The sequence below is a fragment of the Filicampus tigris genome, chromosome 3 (genome assembly GCF_054856515.1).
Source record: "Filicampus tigris isolate MCC_2025a chromosome 3, RoL_Ftig_1.0, whole genome shotgun sequence".
NCBI classification, from domain to species: domain Eukaryota; kingdom Metazoa; phylum Chordata; class Actinopteri; order Syngnathiformes; family Syngnathidae; genus Filicampus; species Filicampus tigris.
In genome coordinates this window covers 18,698,442-18,716,405 of record NC_141219.1, presented here as the reverse complement: position 1 = coordinate 18,716,405, position 17,964 = coordinate 18,698,442, and the positions used below count along the sequence as shown (strand labels likewise).

General features: G+C 39.9%; 1 protein-coding gene and 1 long non-coding RNA gene across 5 annotated transcripts in view; one reads left to right on the top strand and one right to left on the bottom strand.

Moving 5' to 3' along the window:
* irag1 (inositol 1,4,5-triphosphate receptor associated 1) overlaps window positions 1–17,075 on the bottom strand; it is a 37,697-nt gene extending 20,622 nt beyond the window's left edge. The window contains exons 1-19 of one of the 4 annotated variants that reach the window (XM_086025938.1): window positions 16,987–17,075; window positions 16,243–16,362; window positions 15,975–16,155; window positions 14,772–14,833; window positions 14,625–14,685; window positions 14,396–14,554; window positions 14,107–14,224; window positions 13,968–14,018; window positions 13,279–13,356; window positions 13,145–13,201; window positions 13,010–13,069; window positions 12,872–12,927; window positions 11,964–12,057; window positions 11,742–11,876; window positions 11,574–11,659; window positions 10,609–11,308; window positions 9,393–9,528; window positions 6,401–6,429; window positions 1,481–1,681 (exon numbers count right to left, since the gene is read on the bottom strand). In XM_086025938.1, the coding sequence (XP_085882064.1) occupies window positions 1,481–1,681; window positions 6,401–6,429; window positions 9,393–9,528; window positions 10,609–11,308; window positions 11,574–11,659; window positions 11,742–11,876; window positions 11,964–12,057; window positions 12,872–12,927; window positions 13,010–13,069; window positions 13,145–13,201; window positions 13,279–13,356; window positions 13,968–14,018; window positions 14,107–14,224; window positions 14,396–14,554; window positions 14,625–14,685; window positions 14,772–14,833; window positions 15,975–16,155; window positions 16,243–16,362; window positions 16,987–17,005 (2,403 nt within the window). In that variant the 5' untranslated portion in view covers window positions 17,006–17,075. Of the gene's footprint in view, window positions 1–1,480; window positions 1,682–3,861; window positions 4,043–5,490; window positions 5,616–6,400; window positions 6,430–9,392; window positions 9,529–10,608; window positions 11,309–11,573; window positions 11,660–11,741; window positions 11,877–11,963; window positions 12,058–12,871; window positions 12,928–13,009; window positions 13,070–13,144; window positions 13,202–13,278; window positions 13,357–13,967; window positions 14,019–14,106; window positions 14,225–14,395; window positions 14,555–14,624; window positions 14,686–14,771; window positions 14,834–15,974; window positions 16,156–16,242; window positions 16,363–16,986 lie in introns of those variants that run through there. The other 3 variants (XM_086025937.1, XM_086025939.1, XM_086025941.1) reach the window with 3 other exon arrangements.
* Window positions 5,584–13,061, top strand: LOC147150166 (uncharacterized). The gene is made up of 3 exons (XR_015086196.1): window positions 5,584–6,088; window positions 9,336–9,543; window positions 10,568–13,061. It is a non-coding gene; the product is annotated as an uncharacterized LOC147150166 (long non-coding RNA).
* Window positions 17,076–17,964: the final 889 nt, after the last annotated feature.

Genomic DNA, 17,964 nt, shown 5'->3' with positions numbered 1-17,964 from the left:
GCCCTGAAGATTAGATTGTGTAGTAATTTCAAGACAAACGTGCAAATAAGCATAGTTTTGTTAAATAATGTGTACAATGTGGATAACCGAAAATTCAATATAATCCATGTTCTGTTTTTTATGATTTTTAACTCAAATTCAGTACAGTTGGAAGTAGGAAGACTGCACCGTAATTTGACATTGCATCATCAAAGAGAGCAAGCCATTTTCAACACTTTCAATTGATTAATAATTTGTAAAAAATAATGGACATTATCGGACATGGACTGACCAACAGTATAGATTTTTGAGGGGAAAAAATAAATTTGCCAAATTGACATGAAAGGTTTTGGCTGATGCCAGTGAGAAGTGAAATGTGCCTCTTGCAATCAATGTTCCACATACATGATGGTGTAACTTCCAATTTAGAATACTGAATTTGACATCAAAATTCAAAAGGCAGTTTACATCAGAACATCCTTCCAGAGAATGCACTTACTGTTTTGCAAAGCGACAGAGAAAAACTAAGATTTTGCTACTTTTTTTTTTGCTTCAATTCAATGGAAATTGTGCTGCTTCTCCTGGTCATCTGGGAGCAGTATAATGAAGACATAAAGACACACATGAAGATGAATTTCATTTCACAACTCACCCAGTTAGCTGCAGTAACAGTCCTTTTTGCAAAGGATCAAGAATGTGTCAGTGAGGTTTATTATATTTTCTGTCTTCCACCATTTTTGTTCAAATATCGGTTGCTTAAAACTAAGATTATACTACTGAGACACCAATGCTACTCATTAGGCCATCTATGGTGTTTTACATTGATTGTTAGCATTAAGCTAAACAGGCAAAGCTACAGTATGTGGTTGTTTTAAAGATGCCTATTTCCCTTTGTTTTATGTTTAGTTTGACAATATACTTCACCTGGGACTGGCAATAAACAGGTTGAAGCCTCTTTTATGAAGAACTGCTCATGATCTTCCAAATTGCTACTTGATGTGCAGTGAATTTGGATGAGTACACTGCCACCATAAAGCGATCATATCCATTTTTTTATTGCTCAAAGTCAAAGTAAAAATCACCTGAAAAGATGGCTTATACTCCATCTAAAAAAAAAAAGACAATTGCCTAACATCAAGGAGAGAAGAAGGTTATTGCATTCAAAATTTAAATAATGAGAGTTCGTTGTCCTGTCGAAATGTGTGAAAATGAAACATTTTTGAGTTACGATTGCAATAAACAAAACAAACACAGACCAAAGCATGACCGCCTCTATCACTCATAATAAGGAGGACGCTAGGATTTTCTCTACAGGCATTCCTCAATGTTTTAAAAAGCCCGTAAAGCATACCTTTTTAGGACGAGGAAGCCTTGAGTGGTAACACTGAGAGCGATTCCTCACCATGGCCAATTCGATTACTCAGGAGCAGCTTTTTATGGACTCACATGCTTTGGCCTAATATGTGCGTCTTCTTAGGAAGACAGTGTGTTGTGTACTCACTGTACTAGGCGAGCTTGAAGAACTGTCCAGATCCTCGGGGGAGTCCTCTTCTTCCTCGGGCAGCGTGGGCATGGCAGGGAGCAGACAGGGCCGGGAGCGGGTGAGGGGGAAAAAAAAGGTGCCCTCAGCAGTGGTGTCTTTGCTAGACTCCTTGGTGCTATGGTGGACAGATGCCTGCGCAAAGTCCTTCGCCTCTCCAACCTAAAAAAAAAAAGTTGAAAAGATCATTATTACATTACATTTATTTGTGGCTGGAAAGCAAAGTGTGGAAATTCTGTTGCGGGAAATGCACGGATGCAGTCAGTGAACAGGGAGGTCAAACATTGCCAACAGCATCTCAAAATATCCACACTCTTTACTTTATTATCGCCTCTTTCCTCTCTTTATGTCAATCCACCGCTTCCTTGACAATCATACCATGTTTTTGCGGTTCAATTTAAAAAGCTTACAGTATAGAATATTGGATGTTGAGCCTCAAAACCAAATACAAGGCAGCAGGCCCAAGAGGCTCCAAGTGGGAACCATAATAATAGCCCCCTCATATCACACTACATTTGGTTGTTATCATTTTTATGGCTATGGCGATTGCAAATAAGGTTGGCAATTTAACACGCAATACGATATTATGGCAATACTTTGCCCATGATACAGTCATTAGGAGATAATGAATACATTAAATAACAGTGATAGTGTCAGTGCCAGCCTCACAAGTGTGCAAAATCAGAGCCAAGAACGATACAATGTCACTTCCTTATAAAGAAATCCTAAAATGGCCTTAGTGCAAAAGTTAAGAAATTGATTAGATACAAAAGACCTGCTAGTGAACAAACCTAAGGCTAAAGCAAAAGGAATACAGTGTACTCTTGTCAACATTGAATTCGTCAAGCGTCAGTGGACCTGCCTCCTTCTTGAAAAATAAATGAATGAATAATAATAAGATGGTAAGAAAATGGCCGTTCCCAGTAAAAGATATTCCTATTAGCATCCTTAACTGTTGGGGTGACAAAAGACACACTGAAAGAGTGACTATTTTCTTTGGGAGTCTGCGTTGACACAAATGACTCCCACAGGCTGACTGTGGCAATGGGTTTCAGAGGGACATTGTAAAATAAACACAGGGGCTTTTACATACACAATATAATAAGTACATCCTGTGTGGGAATCACACATTCAGCAACAGAGGGGGAGATGACATAACTACAACTGTGTTATTTTTGGGGGGTAAAATCAGGAACTGTTTTGAAAGAAATAATGATTTACAACATGTACAGTATAAACAATGAATTCAAGAAAAAACATTCATCGCCATTGGCAAGAGTATAATGAGTATAAAGACATCCTGGTACACTCTATTAATTCAAAATATTAGCATCCCTATTAAAGTACTGTAAGGACTATTTTGCTCCCGGGCTAGTCTATATTTAATCCACTGTGGTAAATACAGATGGAGAGTGGTAAGCATGCATAATAACCTCATGGCTGGAATCTTAACAAGTCGATCCCATGTCCCATGGACATTAACTACACCTTTTTTTTCTACAACAAAATGTATAGAAATAAACAAACACTTTATGATGTTAATGGTAATTGTTTGTACAAGCATTGCTCACAACATTAGCATTAGGACCAACACAACAACTGTAGCAGAAGATGATCGGAAATGTAAGCGCTTCCTTCCAATTTTGAGGATAATGCCTATTTAAACCTTCCTTTGAACTCTCTTCCCTCTTTTGAAGCAAATGTATGCAAATCACCACACGGTGCCAGGCCACTGTACCTCCATTGGTACACGAACATTTGCATAAGGTTGTGTCTGCATTTGCCTCATAATACGTGTGTGTCGGTCAGATGAAAAGTACAATGAAATCATGGTTCTTTCAGACACACTTGACACATTTTTTGTCAGCTTCGCTGCGCGAGCTGTCTGCTGCTTGCTGTCGTCACAAACGGGATGAAATGTTTCAGGAACATGCTGGGACAAAAAGCCAAGTGAGTCACTGGTGAGGAAACAAATCGGCCTTGCAGTGAGCAACAATGACATTTCCTGAAAAAACATTAAAACATGTCTGCGCTTGTTGTAGAACCATTTTTAGCGCCTATTTAGTGAAACACTGCACATCTTTTCCCAGATGCAAAATCCCCATTGGTCAAAGCCGTTCGTTGGATAACACAGCAAAGACAAATGCTAGGGGCACCGCGGCCTCCATGAGGCGCCACAAAATCAGCGGAAAATCTGTCTTAATGGTTTTATTAAAGCAAGTTATTAGTATTACTCCTACATTTTAAAAATGAAAAGAACACAGATTCAAATGTAAATTAATACTACAATTAATACTACAAATGATAATAATAAAAAGCTCACGTGCCCCCTCCCCTCTTACCTTGCAAACATCTCAAAATGATTAAAAGTGTCTGGAGCACTGGGAAGAAAAAAATAATGATCCGTAAAAGAAAAGGAGCAGAAATGTTCTGTTAAGTTAACCAAATTCGAAGTAATGAGTCTTGTTATGTTTGGGTTTTTCTTAGTTTTGTATTTTCAGCGTTTGCCTGTCTCGTCAATGATTGTGTCCACCTGTCTGCATTCCATCCCCTTGTGTTAGCCAATCAGCTCCCTCCTACCTTGTGTGTCTCGTCCAGGTGTTTCTCGTTGTCTGGTCGATATGCTTGTATTTAAGTTCCTAGTTTTTGTTCTGTCCTTGTCGGATCATTGTCTCTGTCATGTTCTTTGTTTCGCCTGGAGTTGTGTTTTGGTTCTCTAGTGTTTCTTTGCTACTTTGAGTTTTGGACTTTTCAAGATTTGTTTGTGCTGGTTTTTGTTAATAAATGTTTTCTTCAGTACCCCCTGCTTCTGCCTCCTCCCTACATTTGGGTCCTCTATCCCGCAACCGTGACAGGGTCTGGTATGATAATCGGTAAATAAACAGTTTAATGTTTCAGTTGTTGGATGGTACGGAGGGTTATCTGTCTTAACTGTTATAGATCATTTGTAAAGATTAGACCTTTCGCAATGAACATCTCACAAGTCCTGACAGTACGATTTTAGAATATACCCGTTCCATTAGTAAAGTTCCAATCGAGACTTATTTCAAACGTTTGACCATTTTCAACCATTTAATCTTTTTCTGATTTCTTCTCATCAGTTTTTAGGGTTAATAGGAGGATAGGATAGAAGGACAACATAAGAAGGAAAAGGCCATGATAAACCAGCAATGGCAATGTAATTTAGTTTCCCGAGGCTATTTCTATGAAGAATGTCTAACTTAGCATCCAAATCAGTTGACATCAACAAGTCTGTTTTTGTGTTCGTAGTGCGTTAGGAGAGCAGTTTATCCTCTCAAGCAGATAAAACATGACATAAACATGCAACATTTCACATTTCGGACAACTCCGCACGAGGCTTCTCACTGCAGACGTGACCGTGAGACAGAGATAAATGAGCGCTTTTGATTATTTCCTGTGGGACAAGGGAACAGCACACACATTTCTGTGCACGCAGTCCAAATGCAGTCTTGTTTTCTTGTGCAGTAAGATCACCCGAAGTGCTTTTAGCAAGCAAAGAACAGAGACACGGGGGGGTGGGTGGACTTGACACCTTTGTTCCCCTCATCGTCATGTTATGTAAGACAGATCCCTCCTGCCACAATTGTGTTCAAATGTGCCTGAGTCAAGCTCGGGGCCCACAGAGGAAGTGCTCTGTTAGAGAACCACAATGTGACATAACAGGGCACAGGAGTGAGAGCCACTGAACAAAGATGTACGGTACATCCATATATCTGCTGATTTTCAGATGCATCAATAGATCAACACACTCAAGCACGGTCGACACTTGCGTTAAAACAGTTCCAAGTTCCAGTTAGAAGTCAGAATGTAGATTAAGACCCTCCAAAAGACACAGCGGTGGTTAACCTGCCTCTCGTCCTGCGCACATCTCATACAAAACACCAATAGAGACCCCCGCCCCTTTACAGAAACCCTCCATCTGAACCTGTGCAGCCAAATTGGAGCATTACCTGCGTCCAGCTCCAGTTCCCAGCGGACCTCCCGACTCAGGCCGACTTCCCACCAACTGTCACCGCACTCTGCCTTTTCTCAGCAAACGTCTCCAGCCTCCTGGTCTCCGCTTCCTTCTCCCATCCCCTCGGTTCCCTGTCTTTTTTCAGCAGCAGCCTCTCTGTGACTCCTGGGAGCTTTGACCATTTAAGGAGAAGGGCTGTATGCCTCTTTGGGCTACTTCAGACTGTGTGTGCGCGTGTGTGTGTGTGGGTAAAGTTAGTGAGTTAGTTCTCTACCCGCTCGGAGGAAACCACCATTTGCTTCGCTAACCTATTAGAATCCGTCAGGCGGTGTGAATAGCGATTTAAAACTGAACAAAGACTAAATTATGTGAAGTTTTAAAACTGATTTTCTTTTTTCTCTCGCAACCATACTAAGTTTTTTTTTTTTCTATGATCAGGAGTGCACTAGTCTCACAGAACACAACTGATGTTCACTGCAAATTGCAATTTAAAACCAACAAGAGGAATCTAATTGGATGCTTAGTACGTGGCATGAATGCTGTTTCTGTCCATGAGCAAGTTTTTGATCTTCGACTGAAAAATAGTGTTGAAGGTAGGAAACTAAATAACAGGATTGTCCCAAATAAAACAGGCTATTCATCAATTGATGTTATGTGGAGTTAAGGGGAACATTATTAAGAAATCGTGTCGTTTGATTTTTATTTTAAGAGCATAATTTGATCACATGTATTCTATACAGCTGCAGCTGCGCAATGTCAAAATGTTTGACTTTGTTTGGACTGTTGTTTGGATAATTACAGACCCGTGTCATGTATGGATGCATATTTAAAATTCTCCTTTACTGCATGCGTAGCTCTGCCTCCATGCAAACGTAAAATGTATTTTAGAAGAGAAGATGTCTCACCTTGTCGCAGCTGTCTTGTTCTGTGTCACCTGTGGTGGCCAAAGAGATAGAACATTTGATTTGCATTTAGCAGGAAATCATATGCAATGCAAATGTGACAGGACAACAGAGGGGGAGACAGTGTGACACAGCATAGCATGGACTGGAAAGAAATTGAGCATTCTGTCCTGGCAGGTGTTGGCAAGAGCGAAGTTGATCTGCCAAGTAGAGCAGTTGTAACTCCGTCATCTTCATCACTAGTAGCAACAACAACCTGGCAACCAAGTCCAGAGACATGATTGAGTCATCTGCTCAGGTTGCTAGCACTGACACCTGGCTACAGCTGAACAGCAAAAAAAAAACGAAGTCCTCCCACGTTCCAAAAATGTGTCGATTAGCTCAATTGAAGACTAATTCGCCCTTGGGTGAAATGTGAGTGGTTGTTTGTGCTCTGTGATTGACTGGCAACCAGTACAGTGTGTACTGTGCACCCATTTCTCTTCCAGAGCCACCTCTGACCCCAAGTCTGGAAGCGTAAGCAATAGAAAATGGATGAATGACACGTCTATTTTTTCAAACTTTTTCTTAACTCATTCTATCCCAATGACATATTTATATGTCATTTCACAGAGGGTCTGGAAAACTCCAGTACTCAATGAGTTCAATAGACGATCCATATGTATAAATACTTAGGTGTTTTGATTGATTACTCACTCACTTTCAAGAAATTCTTGTGAAGAATCTGAGGCTTAAACTGGGCTTTTATCTGTGTTTTTCTTTTCATGTACAGAAACATCTTGTTGCTGCAACATTTTTATCCGTGCTTGATTACGGAAGGATTTTATATTGGAATGTTACGGTGAAATGTCTTTGGATGATTGATACTGTTTATAATGCTTCTTTCAGGTTCATAACTATAAGATTTCCATTCACCAATGTGAATTATTCTTTTGGCTAGGATGGCCTGCTTGGCCACGTGAAGGGCCAGTCACTGGTACAATTTTATTTACAAGGCAATATTGGGACAACTACTTTTCATAGAGTTGTGTCTTAATTACTATGAAAAAGGCTGAATTCTACTCTCTTGGGTCACATAACTCTTTGTTGCTTTCTGTCCCCTGGGCTCACACTTTATGCACGGAATATGCAATAAAAAGGATGGAAGCTAACTGATTTATTTTCCTTTAAACACTTTTAAATCCAAACTGAGAATTTTTGAGACAAATTTCACAATATGCACTTGTTTTTTTAATAACGTGTTTATAAAATTCTGTGCTCAATGTGTAACTGTTTGGTGCTGCCTCTTGGCAAGGACTCCTTGTAAAATAGGTTTTTAATCTCAGTGGGACAGTTCCTAGTTAAATAAAGGCTAAATGAAAAGGAAGTTAAAGGGGAAGTCAGCCCAAACTCAGGGCTCAGGTAACGACCAATCACGGCTGACCTGTTTTCTGAAGCTGAGCCGTGATTGGTCGTTACCTGAGCTCTGAGCGGTTGTGATGTCATTTTCAGTTGACAGAAGTGACACTACGGCCGCCCCCTGAGATGGCTAAAAGCGGGTGGATTTTGCAGCTTAACTCACATTCCACAAACGCAATATTAATCAGAATGCTATGTTTCAACTAGTGGGCCCGATGGGAACATATTCTTGAAAAAAAAGTGTTTGGGTTGATTTCCCTCTTTAATGACTTGTTAGTTCAATTGGACTTAATAAGGCATGGAATCTATAGTCACTACACCTCATTTTGTTTGATTCAGGAAGACACGAGGCCATCAGCTATTGACAGCTTCGGCTTTGGCAGTTTTTGTAAGCATATCAATTGACATTGGAACAGAGTTGCAAAACTGTGATTTGTCCATCCCCGGCTCAGTTGTAGAAGCTTTATGACTGTCTCACTGCTCCATAATATACATAACATAATTCATGCTATCCATGGCAAATGTCTCGAGACAGGATATGTTCTTGGCGACTTCATGCAACGGAAGGCCAGCTACTACAACTGCTGATGAAAACACCAAACTCATAAAAACATAAAGCTTTCCTTTTACCGACTTCAGGTTGTTGAGTATCATAATTGTCTGCTTGAAGCATTCGACCTGAAGTCATAAAGCTTTATCACTCTCCGAAGCATCCGTTGATTTAAGCTTTTGTTGACATGAGTTCCAGTGACGGCTGTAAAGCTTCTCAAATTCAACTGCAGTCAGGGACAGAAAAACCTTCTTACCAGGCGGCAATTTTGCAAAGCTATCCAAATGTCAACTGACAAGCCATGGGCAAGGGAATGGCATGCTTACCAAAACTGCAAAGATTAAAATGTCAAATGCTGATGGCCGTGACTTCTGGGACACACTGCCTTATAATGTGGAGCCGTATCTTTCTTTTCTCACGAGGGAACCTAAGTCAATTTATTTTAGACCACAAAAAGACATTGGATTTATTCGTCATTTTTCTACCTTGTTGGCAGCAAAGGTCTTGTGTGAGAAGAACACAATTTCTGTGCCATTACATTATTTGAGGTGTGTCATTACATTATTGTCATTACATTATTTGAGGTGCGATTTAATATTTGTGCGAGGGTCAATCCCCAGGTGTGTGGGTGTCAGTTAATGACTGTAATTTGTTTGCGATTGTCCACTTCAGTTGCATTTGCTCGACCATTGTTACAGTCTACAAACCTTGTAGTTTTTAATGGAAAAAAAAAAAAAATGAAAGAGCCAAAATGCTACTAAATTCTCATGATATGTTCAACGCAGCTAAATTTACTTGACCCTCCCCTTGGTCAATAGGTTGTCTTTATGAAAACAAATAAGACCTCCTCTAATTTTACACATAGACTGTAATTGATTAGAAGTGCTCACAAAGACATTAATGTCGCTCCCTATTTATAGTCCCAGCTCTTATGTGCAATGTGAATAACTGCCTGTCGCGTCTGTTTTCATCTGTTTGGCCGACCAAAAGAAAAGGAAGTCACTTTAATTCATCAGAAGCAGTATGAATGTGATGCAGCCATCATACCATTCATGGGAAGCTGCGGAGACTCACTGGCTTCTGGGATTACATGAGGCGGAGGCGGGAGACTCTCCACTCGTTCTTTGTCCAGCGTAACACATTCAATCGAGTGGTCTGGACCAGCTGACGGCTCGGCACAGGACTGCCTCAGAAAAGGGTACAGGGAATAATTTTCAATCTTTCCACGTTACACTGCTTTCCATGTAAGATGTTCAGGAAAATAGCTCGGCATTTGCACATCTATACTGCTTATGTTTATATTTCTTACTTGTGGAGGACACTGTCATAGTGTTAAGTTCAAGTAAACAATGTAATGAGGTTTATTAAAACAGCTGAAGGCTGAAAGAAAAAGGCCTTTACAAAGGTAATATCATCAGTCTGAGGCACAAACAAAAAAATGTGAATCAAAGTTGACCGATAGCTTTGTCTTTGCTAGTGTAGAGCGCTTATTCTTTCGCACATGAATATCTGAACATAAGCCGCTATTAAAATATACATTTATACAAAATGAGGGGAAACACTTTTGAAAACTACCAGCTACAGAAGGTCATGTTTTTCTTGTTGGTATTTCAAAATATTGGCTAATCTAAATCAAGTCAAACACTGCAACTGTAGCCCAGTGTAAAAGGATATATGAATGCTAATTCATTTGCATTCATGGTATATTTTTGGGTACAAATCTGATTCCATAATTAGTATGCTCATAATATTTTGAATAAATAAAAAAAGAAATAATTTCAAGTTGCTGTCAGACTTTTGGTATTGCGACAACACTAATTGTGTTCATATTGTTGTAAAATATCAAGTACTGTAAATGTTTAAATACAATTTCATCTGGCGGATTAACAGTGTTATACTTTATTCTATTTGTGTATACTACATAAAACAATTAAATGTCAATTGAGGGGCAGAAATCAAATCCATTTAGTCTTTGCTACTCTTTGCGTGTACAAAAAGTGATTTCTTTTTTTTTTTTACTATAAGTACTTTTTTTTTTTTTAACTACTGTACTATTTTGCTTCTGTTATGTGTTACACGCATGGTCAAAGTAAAATGCTTAAATTAAGAAAAAAAAAGTGTATGGTGATAACCAAGATGAACATCAGAGCCAAATTATTGTATGCTCATATAAATCCAGGTAACATTGCGATAATCTATGTCAATGTTGTGCTTCTCTTTAGACTGCAGAAGGACAACACTTTTGCTCTCGGCTCAAACCAACCTGATCATTTTTTTCCACGATCTGGACCTCAAAGGAGTTCAGCTGCAAGTCCGTGTCGGCTGTCCGTCCCAGAGCGGCCTCCACCGTCTGAGTGATGCTCTCCATCCTCACCCTCACCTGGCTCACCCTTTTCTCGCTCTCGTTCACAAGTTTGGCCGACTCCAGGGCGCCGGCGACCATGGCCTCCATTCTCCGGAGGGCCCCCAGCAGCGCGTCTGCTGTCAACCCCAGTTGGATTTGTCGCTGCTGTGAGGCTGCTCCACCCGGGCTGTGAACAGGGTCTGTGGCCACCGACGCATCCCTCTGCTCCTTTGAGCGTTTGCCCTCAGCTCTGTCCTCCCTCTCAGTGTTGGTTTCCTTGTGTACTAGAACAACTCTGCTGTTGCTTTTTTGCTCAGCCCCACATTTAAGAGAAGCTTGCAGGTGGCAGACCTGCTCCCTCATATCAGTGATGGTCTCCGCTTGATGGAGGCGAGCTCTCTCTGCGAGCTCCCGAAAGGTCTTGCTTTCGCCAGTCCGGGCCTTAGTTCCTTCAACGCTCAGGGCTTTCCACCACTTCACGATGGCCACTTTCTTGGACTGCGGTATCGACTTCCCGGTCTGGTTCGGTTTTTGCTCCTGCTCCCAGGCTTTCCACCGCTCGTCCACCTTCTCCCCTTTCTCCTCCCACACGCACTTCTGGAGCTCGAGGTCCTGCAGCCTGAAACCACCAGCGCGGCCTTATAAACGTCTCCTTCACACGCTGTTATGTCTGCAGTCACAAAAAGGGGCACTAAAACTGCACTTAGCCTTAAAACAAGTCTTACATACAGAGGATGGTAAAGCCTCTGTGTTGCGTAAGGAAGGTGCCCATAAAAATTCTGTCGAAAGCAGACGTTTTATTAGCAGGAGCAAGCTGATTCTAATATCAACTAAATCCGCTCTGTTACCATAACAGGAGAAAAGGAAGGCAAAAAGTCACATACACATTGACAAGCCGCTGCTTGATGCTTGCCTGTTGCAGCTGGTGCTGAGGAAAAGGCTTCTCCTGGGTCTCAACAGAGGAGGAGACCTATGGTGGACAACCCAGAGAAACAATAGTGATTTATGGCCTTTTGAATTGAACAGGTGTCTCCTGTGAAATTTTTACCCACCCTTTCTGGATGCTTATTGCGCCAAAGATGAGCTATTTCTGCTGATTTGATCCTGTGGATGATGCTCTGAATGTCCTCGGATTCCGGGTGGAGAGGAGGGAGGCTTCTTTCGTCCGCAGCTCTGTGATTTGGCTGCTGAAGGGAACACAGGACGGCCACAGTCAGCATACGACTGAGAATTCATTCAGCAAAAGACAAGCTGATGACAAATGTTAACAGTACCTGCTGCATGTCTTGTATCTCGCTTTGCAGAGAGCGTAGGTTTGGAGGATCTCGACCGTATATTGTCTGAGGACTGATGCAGAGTCTGTCATATCTATCAGGTGAAAATAAACAGCAGTCAAACTCTTACTGTACCAGCAGTTAGGTAGAGTGAATATAAAAAGTCCACACAGCCCTGTTTAAAGGTTTTTGGAATGTTAAGAAACGAAGCCAAGATAAGACATATCAAAACTTTTTCCACCATAATGTGACTCTATAATCTGTATAACTCCTATATTCTTCTAATCTTTATGCAAGAAATAATTTAAAAAAGAAAGCCTGCTAGAGCTGCTTAACTTTATTTGGGGTTATAAAGGCACTTTACATGATGGCAGGTGTGTGCTGACATCCGTTCAACATGATGTTGATGTGAACACTTGTACAACTACGTATTTTCAGTTGTTCATTTTAACCTCTCAAAAAGATTTTTTATTAAATCAATCGGATTCTGCAGGTTATAGGTCACATTAATGGTGCAAAATGTTTTGAGATGATGAGTGTTTCTCTCATTTTTATGACAGGCACGTGCCATTTGAACGAGGGAGGATAGGTTTTTTTTTTTTTTACATCCTCTGGTTTGCCTCTGTTATAATATCATAATATCAAAAGTGAGATCAAGCGACACAACGGCAATGTTGCAGCAATGACACACTACTTAGGATCTAAGTTTGGGATATCGGGCTTTGGAGTGAAATTTCAGGATGAACAAAAAATGCACTATAACTTGTATAGGTGAACGTAATTTGGCCTTCTCTAAACTTTTGAATGTCCAACTGTTGAATGTTTCAATACTTTTTGCACAACTTGCTGTTCTCTAACAAGGAGGTGTTTGATCCATGAATCGACCTATGCATGGGCGACAGAAATACCTCGAGAGAACTTGGTGCGAATGTTCATGTAACCTCATCAGCTCTGCCTGCACGCCCTGTGACATGACACCATGGAAAATGATTATTCATGCATAATATTTACGCTGACCCGTTCCTGATGACAGTGTTGAAACAAACCTCAATGATGTTATGATTCTCCACATGAGAGCTCTTCATCTTACCCATGAGAATGTCTTTCTACACAGGAGTAAACACTAAGGTGATTTTGAAATGAAATAAAACACAATGTTTTTAATTGATCAATAAACCAACCTTAGTCATTTCTCTGTCTTTCAGAGTCAGCATGACCAGTGTTTCTTGAAGCTCAGCCTGTCAGTGTTTGAATGCTTAACAAAACAAACCCAGAGCACAGAATCTCGTGTTTCACTGATAATTTATGTTCCTACCCTCAACTCGGCATTGACTTTGCGGAATTTGTTGATGCCATCTTCTGAACATGTCTTTTCAAAGGAGAGTTTTTCATTCTGTGGAGATGGCCATTTTTTTAAAGGAGAGACACATTTAGCAAGTTTACACAGATTAAAACAGTTCTCAGGTGTTTTAGGTCAAAATATTACAAATTACAGTACACCATTTAACCTATTAAAGCCCCGGTGAAGTTAAATACATTCTGAGGGGTAATGTTCCGTATCAAGCAAATTAGCCATTGTAAAGAAGATGCATTAAACGCTGGTATCTAGTTTAATCCGTAAATACAGAGTTTAAAAACTGTTAATTTTCAATTTACACCTTTACAACAATGGTGACTGGCATGATTTTATAATCTTGGTAAAGACAAAACTGCCTTTTTTTTAATATCAGGCATTTTAGTGCCAGATGATACTTTGAAATGCTTGAAGGGGAAGAATAACTCAACAGTACGCTTCCTATTTTCTATTTCATTTCAGGTATCAATTGGACAGTCTGTCCAAATGACGCCTGAAACAAAATTGAAAAAAGGAAGTGTAATGTGACTTTTGAGACACCCTGTATATGAAAAAAAATTACTGGTATATCTGTGGAATGAGCGTTTAAACCGTGAAAAAAGTAACTCTAGGCTAGCAACATTGTAATTTGATAAGAACATCTCCATTACCTTGTCTTCAAGTCTCCTGATGTGAACCTTCAAGCACTCAACCTCATTGCTCTGCAATAGACCAATCAGTCTCAGTCGATTTACTTTTTTTTTATTCCATTAGTAGCTTTCCAGTTAGCATATTAAATGTATGAGATACCAGCTTGGAGCAAGTGGCTTGCATACGGCTGGCTCTTTCCTGGGCCTCTTTAAAGGCCCGACGGGTCTCCTCCAGTTCCTCCGTTATGGATCGGGCTCGAACTGCTGACCGTTGGGAACTGCTCATGCCAAAATAAAGCAGAAAATGCATCGCCACCATGAATGTCCCAAGAAAATCAGCCACTGCATCCATAGTACTGTAGTGTGTTGTAATGCGCATGATCGATTTCACTTGCTTCATTGTGGATAAGAAAGTAGAGTGTTTAATACGCTCAAATGAGATGCTTTACCTGGCCAGCTTTGCTCTCAGCTCAGTGATCTCCAAGGTGAGCTGCAGGTTGACGTCTTCACACTGAGCCACCGTCCTCAGCAGGCTGCTGTTCTGTTCGCTCAGCTTGCGGTGAGCTAGCTTCAGTTCGGATACTGTTGCCGACAGGTCTTTTCCGTCGCTTAAACCAAATGAGCAGTTTAGTGGCAATGTAAAGACAACACGCTCCATGAAGAGAGACAAAAACTAACCAAGCACACTGTTGGCCGTCGGCGGGAGCAGACTTTGCCGCAGTAGTTGAGAATTCAAAACCTGAAAGAGCATTTGGTAAATTCCATATTGTCAAATTAAAACTATTTTAGAGATCTGATTAAAAAATGATAATAATGGTGTCTTACCATTTAGAGGCAGTTCTGGCGCATCTGGATAAGATGCATCATCACTAATGTCCACGTCAACTCTAAACAGCAAAAATAATCACAAGTTACAATTATCAGTCATAGTCAATGCAAAAACTACCAGCACGGACTTAATATGCTTCAACGTATCAGCAAAATGATACAACACAAACACAATCATAACTTAACGTAGTGGCTCTAATGTTTACAAAGTTGCTCGTGTCCACATTGTTTGATTAATATTGTCATCAAACATCAACAGCAGTGGTGGGCCAGGAAGGTTTTCCCTGCTGGCCTAAACACAAATCAGAAGCACTGAGCTAAATTCCAACATTTGTTCCAAAATGTTATTCATTTATTGCCGACAACCTATTCTCTGCATTTGGTAGCATTTCTCTTGACAGTACTGCTTCCTATATACGTGTATGCCAATGTTTGATTTTTTATGTGTTGCCACATCAATTTAATTTGCTCCAAGTCTTCAGAATCAGTTTTAACTTGGAAATATATTAGCAATGGAATTGTTTCTTTGCCCAATCAGATTTCAGATTATTCTTCACACGACCGTTGCGCTGGACCCTCAATAACCTCAACATTTTTCTGTCCTCTGACTAAACTAATCAGAAGACAGAAAAATGGTGATATGTAAATGTTGTTAAGACGAATTCAACTTCTAATAGATGTGGAAGTTAGATTATTTTATCCAGTCATATTTCAGCCAATGTGTATATTAGCAACGGGACCGTTTCTTTAAACAGATTTCAAATTCTTCCTCACAGGGCCAGAGCCAAGGCAATCCATGATGCGGACATTTTTTTCCCGTCCTCTGATTGGTACGTCCAACTAACAAAACATGTCTCTAGCGTTCGACACACATTTGTACTTGTAATAATCAGCGTCTATGAGTAAGATGTATTTTATTTCAATGTTTTGTATTTTTGTCATGTTATTAGATATGACAGTTGTAAACTGTTACATTGCGCATTCGTATCGGAATGAGATGGATTATATAATTGTGAAGTGATTGTGGTGGTATTAAGAGGTGGATTAAGTCAGATTAATCCCCACTGAGGGACCAGGGGCCAAATACTATACATTAAGCATCAGAATGCATTCCTAGACTAATTGACAGAATTTAAAAAGCATTTGCTAAATTATGAAGTCTTTAAAATGTGCACACAATGCTTTAGAAATACTTTGTACCTGTCTTGACTGCACTGGGCGATCCACTCCTTCATAGTCAGGTGGAACATCTCTCTGCTCACCATGGGATCCTGACACTCGGGGTCCAGCAGCTGCTGCAAGGATGTCAAGCGGCCCTGCTCCTGACTCTGGGACGTCACCTTCTGCAGGTATTGTATGATGGATGATGCTGACACCTCTCCTGATGGGGATCAACAAGATGAATTTAACGGTGCGCACTTTTTAGTGAGTGTTTTCCAGTATTCGTCTTTGCTATCATCCAACACACCTGTACTGGAAGTGTTACATGCATTGTACATGATGTCAAGGAGTTCATGTTCAGAAAATTCATTTGCGTCACTTAAGTCCTCCAGTCTGTCCCGCATTCCACTGTCAGGAAACTCCCACACTAAACATTCAAAGACATATAGTTTATACACAGAGTATCTAAAGATCAGAGGTGGGTTGAATTGCCAAAAATGTATTCAAGTAAGATGGCTGTTACTTATGGATGAATATGAATCAAGTAAAAGTAGAATGTAGTCCTCCAAACAATTTCTTGACTAAGAATATGTCAGGACTTAGTAAAAAAAAAAAAAAAAAAACTACTCAAGTACTGAGGAACTGGTGAGTCACTTTGGATGTATGATTTTCGAAGTGGAGTTCTTGTAGGCTGAAATGTAGGTCTTTTTAGGCAGACATACCGTAGATGACAGTACATGACATACTGTAGCTGTTTTTTTTCTAGTCTTAAAGATAAATATAGATTGAATATGAAGCTAGTGTTGTTGTGCCTCTTCTGACTGGAAGTCAATTGTTTCTTCTGTTGTTTCTGTCACGTAAATTAGTCATGCAAAACTTTGCATCTAGTGTGGGGCTGCGGAGATTTTGTATGCAATCAGGTGACTCGTGATGTACAAAAAGTTACTTAAGTAAATGTAACAGAGTAAAGGTAGCATGTTAATACCCATCTCTGGTAAAGATAATAATCTGCCAAAAGTATAATGTTGTATAAAGTCCCTGGATCACTTACCGTCATTGCTGTTAGACATTGTGCCAATTGGCTGGATTCCCGTACAGCAAAGACACTGATGGACTGTCACATTTCTGCATATGCTGTAACTGGAATCAAGTAGACAAGCAACTACTTATTTTTTCAAGTTAAAGATTTTAAGACACAAAAGGTCTACAACTGGACATATGTGATGGAAAAAAAGCAGTTCAGTTAATCCGAAAACATGATATTTATGGACTTGATTCTTTATTTAAAATAATAAATAAATAATAATAATAATAATAAATCAAAAGGTAGTATGAAACGTAAATATATAAAAAGGCCTGAAATGACAGAATATATCAAAATTATTTACATGGTGCTGTAAAAATAAGACTTGTTTACTATATGAGGAGTCCTTATCTATTAAATACATCAATCAATCTTGTGGTTAATAAGCCACCACACTCATTTTAAAAAGATTGTTCAATTGTAATGATAAATAGAAAATTCTTACTTCTCAATCCAGCGCAGTTCTTCTGAAAGAGAAAAAAATTGCTTTAATACATATTATTGTCATTGCTATTTGGCTTGTCCTCGGATTCACGTAAGAAGCCTTCAAGATGCTCTTGCGTTTGTATGCACTTCACATCAAAACCAGCTGACACCCCCCAACCAACACCCTCCATCAGCCCCCTTTGCCCTCTGCCTCCGCTAACAAAATGACTGCCTGTGACAATGGTACATTTAATTGGTGTGCATTTAAATTGCCTGCTTCAGAGCCAGTACAACTCAAAAGTTTTGAGACATCTTCAAATTCAAATGGTCTCAACAACATTAAGAGGTCAAGAAATTCTGTTAACTCTTGATAATGCACAGCTGTGAAATGAAAGTCATCATCCACGTAAAGCTAAAGTAAAAAAAGACGTCTGGACAAGGGTTGCCTACTTTGAAAAATCTAAATTGTAAAACGTTCTGTTTTGATTAACATTTTTGTTTCCGCAATAATTCCACATA